The sequence below is a fragment of the Epinephelus lanceolatus genome, chromosome 3 (assembly GCF_041903045.1).
Source record: "Epinephelus lanceolatus isolate andai-2023 chromosome 3, ASM4190304v1, whole genome shotgun sequence".
NCBI classification, from domain to species: domain Eukaryota; kingdom Metazoa; phylum Chordata; class Actinopteri; order Perciformes; family Serranidae; genus Epinephelus; species Epinephelus lanceolatus.
The window spans coordinates 45,036,895-45,044,642 of NC_135736.1; the positions used below are offsets into that span (position 1 = coordinate 45,036,895).

The following is a 7,748-nucleotide window of genomic DNA, read 5'->3' on the forward strand; positions in this document are numbered from 1 at the left end:
TAAATAAAATCGATTGATTGATTGATTGATGATTGAAGTAGTGGAACTTTGTCCGCGGCTTTTCTTCAATACAGGCAAGTCTAATAATACAGCAGGGAGGAAGAGTAAAAGCAGAAACAGCCACAGTGAGATGTTGACAAAGAGCTGCAGACAACAGGCTCTTACTGCACCTATGCAAACAGCTCACCTCCAACAGGTAAACTTCTTCTACCTGCCCGACTGTGTGATGAAAAAACACATGCAACATTAAATAAGAGGGGACTTTGGCCGTGAATCAGCTGGCTGCTTTTAAACGTCATCACTCAGGACGAGCCATCACCAGTTTAAGATACATCTTCAAGCAGGCAGCCCTGTTGTAATGGAATGCAAATCCCAGAGACCAGTTTATATGGGATTGATAGAAAGTTTCAATGCTGTGTTCGTATGTTTGGTAGTGAAACTACACTCTTACATTTGTAAAACTTGAGTACTACTTTGCACCTCTGTAACATCATCGGACTCGCAACTGGCATGAAAAAAAATCTAAATCCATGCAGAAGATTTTTTTTTTATAATTCAAAGCATTTGTGTTGTTAAACATAATAGACATGCGCTATAGCCTTCTCTTCCCTCCTAGCTCGACGCCTCATCCTTCTCAGGTGGAAGGCGACTACACCTCCGTCTCACACACATTGGGTTAAGAGTGTTATGTCCCACCTTAAGCTGGAGAAGTTTAAGTTTACCATACGTGGCTCCACTCAGAAATTCTTTAAGATGTGGCAACCATTCCTGGATTACTTTGAGAAACAATTCCCCCCTCCCCTCAATTTAGGATAGCTCCTGGGCCCCCACCCCTACCTAAGACCTTTTAAGTTATTTTATATTTTATCGGACTCTTTTTTTATTATTATTATTTTATTTTTGTTATCTTTATTCATTTTTATTTTATTATTATTATTATTATTATTATTATTATTATTATTATTTTATTTTTTTATTATTATTTATTTATTTTATCTTTATTCATTTTTATTTTTTTATTATTATTATCTTTATTTATGTATATATTTTAATTAATTAATTTTCTCCTTTAGCTGTGTGTGTGTGTGTGTGTGTGTGTGTGTGTGTGTGCGTGTTAATATGTAAAACTGTAAGGTAAGGCCACTGTAAGGTCATGTCGTTATTGTCTGTATTGTGTTTATTGTGGTCTTTTGTTATGGAAACTCCAAATAAAAACAGTTCAAATAAACATAAGAGACACACATTAATATTTTGGGCATGTTTGTTTTAAGTCAGGCAGGCCATTAATAATAATAATAATAATAATAATAATAAAAAATAAATAAAAAAAAACACTTATTCTGCATCATGTTCATCTCTGTTTATTTGCATGTCTACTTCCTTCTTTCTCTCTACCATGTCCTATTGAAAGGGAAAATAAAAATGAGGTCATGACTTTCATGCTGTTGTTTTGCATTAAGCAAATGTTACACTGAGCAAAAGTGTTTACTTAGTTAAACACTGTTTGAATTCACAGTACTGAGGAACAGTGGAAAAAGTGCACATTCTTTCTGTAGTTAATCTCTGTGCACAGGGACAACAAACAGTCTGAAGGTGCAGTGGAGGAACAGGAAAGTACTGGACCTGTGCCCCTAATTCACCTTGCTGATTTGATAAGGGACAGATCATGAATTGTTAGAAAGTTTCTGCTTGTATTTAGTCACCTCTTTGTTGACGCTGTGGTCAGGCTGTGAATTTGTGTAAGAGGAAACTGCAGAGACATGTACAACGGGGAGGTGTGTGTATAGTGATTATGCAGATAATGAAAAGGCAAATTACTGTTGCTGACAGACTAAATAATAGTCTGTCAGCGTGTAATAATAAAAGATAAAAGAAAAGTCAGGTTAAAAACTAGCAGACATTCATGTCTAAATACACTGCCTGGCCAAAAAAAAAGTCGCCACCTGGATTTAACTAAGCAAATAGGTACGAGCCTCCTGTTGGATAATTACTGCATGGGCGATTATCTTTCAGCTGGCAACAAGTTATTTAATCCCAACTGGTGCAATGAGTTGCTTCTCATTTCCTAAACAACCATGTCGAAAGACACATCCCGTGGTCGTGGAAAAGATGTTAGTCTGTTTGAGAAGGGTCAAATCATTGGCATGCATCAAGCAGAGAAAACATCTAAGGAGATTGCAGAAACTACTAAAATTGGGTTAAGAACTGTCCAACGCATTATTAAAAACTGGAAGGATAGTGGGGACCCATCGTCTTTGAGGAAGAAATGTGGCCGGAAAAAAAAATCCTCAATGATCGTGATCGGCGATCACTTAAACGTTTGGTGAGATCAAATCGAAGAAAAACAACAGTAGAACTCAGGGCTATGTTTAATAGTGAAAGTAAGAGCATTTCCACACGCACAATGCGAAGGGAACTCAAGGGATTGGGACTGAACAGCTGTGTAGCCTTAAGAAAACCACTAATCAGTGAGGCTAACCGGAAAAAAAGGCTTCAATTTGCTAGGGAGCATAAAGATTGGACTCTGGAGCAATGGAAGAAGGTCATGTGGTTTGATGAGTCCAGATTTACCCTGTTCCAGAGTGATGGGCGCATCAGGGTAAGAAGAGAGGCAGATGAAGTGATGCACCCATCATGCCTAGTGCCTACTGTACAAGCCTGTGGGGGCAGTGTTATGATCTGGGGTTGCTGCAGTTGGTCAGGTCTAGGTTCAGCAACAGTATGTGCTCAAAGAATGAGGTCAGCTGACTACCTGAATATACTGAATGACCAGGTTATTCCAGCAATGGATTTTTTCTTCCCTGATGGCACGGGCATATTCCAAGATGACAATGCCAGGATTCATCGGGCTCAAATTGTGAAAGACTGGTTCAGGGAGCATGAGACATCATTTTCACACATGGATTGGCCACCACAGAGTCCAGACCTTAACCCCATTGAGAATCTTTGGGATGTGCTGGAGAAGGCTTTGCGCAGCGGTCAGACTCTACCATCATCAATGCAAGATCTTGGTGAAAAATTAATGCAACACTGGATGGAAATAAATCTTGTGACATTGCAGAAGCTTATCGAAACAATGCCACAGCGAATGCGTGCCGTAATCAAAGCTAAAGGCGGTCCAACGAAATATTAGAGTGTATGACCTTTTTTTTTTGGTGGTGACTTTTTTTTTGGCCAGGCAGTGTAATAGAAAAAAAGTGGTTGTAAAAATTATTCTGTGAGGTCCCCATAAGCATTTCTCTCAAATACTTTTTGCACAGCACCACCCTTGTGGGCTTTAACTTTTTAGGAAGCCACCTCACACATGCAGGCTGGTTCATTCTCCAACACAGTAAAGAGATATTTGTGCTGTCTTGACACTTCTTCACTTCTTCATACTGCATATCATTGGACCAGCATCTCCCATAATTTGGACATTTCAGTCCTTGAGTGGCTCATAACATTTGATGAGAAGAATGTCAAAAGTTTGATGGCAGGAAGTCTTAGTGGCTTAGTATGTGGAGAAAAAGACAAAGTCAGAACAAGAGAAAAGGTGTCTGCCTTTAAAGGGATAGTTCACATTTTTGAAGTGGGGTTGTATGGGGTTCTTATCTATAGACAGTATGTGTCAGTGTCAGTGTAGAATAGTCACTATCAGTTAAAGTGTATGCAGACGTCAGACAGTGATTTCCAACGAGAAAATTAAGCCTTTATATCGTTCTCTTCAAAGCCAAACTCCATTGAGAAAAACAGTGGTTTACCATTGTTGTACACAGGAGCTGCATCACATCAGTTATTTTTTTGTGTTATTGTGTTACTTTGAAGTTTAAAAGGGTTACTTCACATTCACCAAAGTCACGCAATAACAAAAAATAACCAACTGATCAAAGCAGCGGTTGACCAGAAGCCTCCATGTTCAGCAAGCTAAAATTACTGCTTTTCTCAATGACGTCTGGTGGCTTTGACGAGACCATACAAGGGGGAACTGAAGCCATTAATGACTTCCTCCTTCAAAACAGGCTGCCTGACGAGGAGGTAAGGTGGTGATAACACTCTTAATATAGCACACACATAAACTGATTTTTTTTAGGCGACTAAAATGTTGCCAACCCCCCACCACAGCGGTAGATTGTTTCACTTCCGTGTTGGCACTCCTGCCTGTTCCTCCAAAATTAGGGCGTGCTAACTGACATCTACTGTGCGAATACACTGGCTACTGTATGGATAAGTAACCCAATTCAAAAATCCAATCTGTCCCTTTGAAGTAAATACAAACTATGTTCAATTAAAGATGTTGCAGGAAGTCTTCCTCCCTCACTGACTGCAGTGCTGCAACCATGTCTGGATTAACCCATTAGGGCTCTCGGGGCAATAATAATCTTTCTTGGTGGGAGAATATCATGTGTTTTGTTGCTTTGCTTGATTTAGCTTTCCTACCATCCAATGGGTTTGCATTTTTAACGTTCTTCCCATAACACTTTTTATGATCCACTTGCTAAAGTACGGGAGACAGCGATCAAGGACTCCAAGGACATCCATTTGTTCTTATACACACTTTCAATATATGCATGCAAAATGTGGAAAAGCCAAAAGTTAAAAAAAAAAAAAACAGTGGTGATCAAGTTTGTACGTCAAAATAAGCAAAATGGAACCAAACAAAAGTGCAATATTCATCTCGTTGTGCATTTTTTTACATGTGCACTACATTTGGATGGAAACCTGGCACATATTTTAGGAGTAGTTTTGCTGACTGTAGATACTTCATACAGTTAAGATATCGGAGGTTTTCCATGGTGTAACTTCACAGTGCAGCATGACATGAAATTTTTTCACAAGGGAAATTAAATTCCTGGGTTTTGAGCAGAGTGTTGCATTCACTTGTCAAGACTGATTCATTCTGCAGCACTCAACTTAGGGTGTTGTGTTCATTCATGTGGAATCGCACCATAGAAAACCACAGCACGTTGATTGTCTGTCACCCCACTGCCCTTGCTGTCTTAAAATATACAAAAAAGCACACAGAAATATGCAAGAGTGAAATCTGAGGACTTAAGCTATTACAATAATAAAACTACTGTGTGCGTAATAGTGACATTAAAAAAAAAACCTGTGAGAGAAACACAAAGACAAGATGTCTTGTTCAGAGAGGCAGAGTGTGGACTGGATGAAAGCTTTTAAAGACATGAGTGATATCACAGGTTGGATCTGAGGTAAAAACAAACCCCCTCATAGAGTATGTTTCAGTTAGGTGCTAAATGACCTACAATGTAAATGTAGATTCACAGTACCTGAAACAGAGAGAAGGAAGACGACAAATCCACCAGCCGCTGTTGTTAAACCCATAGCTGCTCCTCTCGTCTCTATATCTGGCTTCAGAGACGATAAAACATCATCAGGTGAATACTGTACACAAGAAGTAAACCAGGAGGGAGATGTGTTTGTCTTGATGGATAACTCTCTTCTGTCAACACCCTGATCTCTGGCTTCTGCCTACTGACCACAAACAGTCCGCCCATGTTCCTCTTTACAGTATATTATTAACATGGATGATGTCAGGTTAGGTGAAAGGACACAGCTAATTTGTTATTATGCAAACTATGTATGAATAATATTAAAAAGAGCTTGGGAGAAAAACCTATGGGACAAAAGCCGGTGACTAAACTAGGTCATAACAATACAACCTGCAGCACAAACACTCTGCAGTTTAAAATTAGGTGCTGCTGCTGTGAGAGGAGTTACTTATTTGTGTAGTCTTTACTGTTGCATCACTGTAAGGCACTTTGAATTGTTTCTGTACGGGACTGTGTGATTAAAATAAACTTACCGATTGTGGTCAGTCGCTCGCACACTCAGGGAAGTTGCATTCTGCAGTAACAGTGACATCATGGTGGAGAGGAGGTTGCTTGGCATGGGCTTCTTTTTCGATATTTGTTCATAAGTGTCAAAAGTGGGTTTTTCCTTATCTGAATCGAGGGTCTCAGGACAGAGGCTGCTGAATGCTGTGCACACTATAAAGCCCTTTGAGGCATATTAGGTATCTAAATACATTTGACTTGAACTTGTCATGTTTCTAGACAGAGAGGAAACTGTAATCAATGTAGCTTTTTATTCAGTTCCTCTGTTGACTGATTATATTAAACAGACATGTTGTGGATATCACTTTGTTCGGAAACTCAAGCTTTACAAAATCCGTCTGTGACACCACACACCAGGGTCAGCATTTACATAGAGGGTTTGCCATATACTTTATGATAACTTTGTTAAAGCTGGGGTAGGTAGTTTTATTTCGTAGTAATTGAGTAAGAGAAAAACTAGACTTCTGCACCTCGTCTTGGCTCTGTTTCAGACATCAGAACACCTAGCCTGTGACAGGAGGCTTTGGCAAATCACAGGTCACTTCAGAGAGAGGGCGTTACTATCGGCTGTTCTACATATGCACATGCATAACTAAAGACTGATGACTTTCTCCCTGATTTTGTGTTTAGATGGGCGGATACAATTTCAGAGTTTAAAAAAACTCCCTATGTTGCAGAACCAATAGTAAATCCGCAGGGCGGTCCTATAGTGGCTCGCTGAACTCTTGTGCTTGTAAACGTAGTCCGACTAGAAACACGTGTAGTGGTACAAAATGGCTCAAGTCGCTGTAAGTCCTTCATTTCCACAATCTTGCGTACTGAGCACACGTTTGACAAAACAGAGTTTAATCTCTCGGCATCCATTTTCAAGCTCTCTGTGTGTTTGTTTCCTTGCGGACGAGAAAAGGGGTAACGCACATTTCCGGGAGGGCGTGTCCTTTTCAAAAATGCAAGAGGCGTTGCTTTGTTGCTGGCCATTTTCGCCGGTGTGTTAAACACAATTTAGAAAGGAGTGTCCCCAGACTATCAGAAGGCGGAGATCTCTGATTGTCTGGTGGCGAGACTACAACTGCCTACACTGCAAAACAACCCATAAAAGGAAGACAGATAGACGATAAGACGACTTATCGAAAAGAGAGTTTGACAATAAACAAAACAAAATGTGTCAACCATAGACTGTATCAACCAAAGACTGTATAAAAATATGGACATAGTCACCGTTACGTAGTCCTTTGGTTTCTGAGGAGCGGGTTTGAAGCTCAAAGTAGGCGGCTCTGGCCGTCGCCATCTTGGCAGTGTCTGACTCCGCCCAACTCCCGGCTAATCAAAAATGGGCAAAGAGACGGGCCAAATGAAGCCTGGCTGCTTAAACGCGTCCACCTCACTTGAAGCTGCTAAGTTAGCTAAGGCTAACAAGCTACGCTACTTTGACTAGCCCTGTGATGTTGGCTGCTCCCGCTTGGTGCCAGCTCCCTCACGAAACAAAATATCCAAAAGGCACAAACACGGCTGAGAGGTCAGGTTCAATGACTTGCGAAGTAGCTGAGATGACGCCTAGCAGACAGACAGACAGCAGCTAGCTAGCCACCCGTGATGGCGCCACCTGTCACTCAAAGTGACCACTCCCTTAATTATGCGCAACTTTTAGCCTTAATAAAATTTAAATGGATGAGTTATAAAAAAAAATTCACCCCCTGTACAGTTGTCATGAAAGGGTAAATTAACTATAGAGACCAAAACCATTTTTTGAACCAGGCTGTAAACATGTTTATTTCTGCTGTAAAATTGAGCATTTTAACATGGGGGTCTATGGGGACTGACTTGCTTTTGGAGCCAGCCTCAAGTGGCCATTCAGCAAACTGCAGTTTTTAGCACTTCCGCAGTGGCTTCACTCATCATCCCTGGAGGTTGCTG

The 7,748-nt window shown here is 40.4% G+C and overlaps 1 protein-coding gene across 1 annotated transcript in view; it reads right to left on the reverse strand.

Annotated features, from left to right (window-relative positions):
• LOC117255967 (B-cell receptor CD22-like) overlaps positions 1 to 6,418 on the reverse strand; it is a 31,008-nt gene extending 24,590 nt beyond the window's left edge. Inside the window, exon 1 of the mRNA XM_078166443.1 lies at positions 5,268 to 6,418. Coding sequence (XP_078022569.1) covers positions 5,268 to 5,322 — 55 coding nt within the window. The 5' untranslated portion in view covers positions 5,323 to 6,418. The remainder of the gene's footprint in view (positions 1 to 5,267) is intronic.
• Positions 6,419 to 7,748: the final 1,330 nt, after the last annotated feature.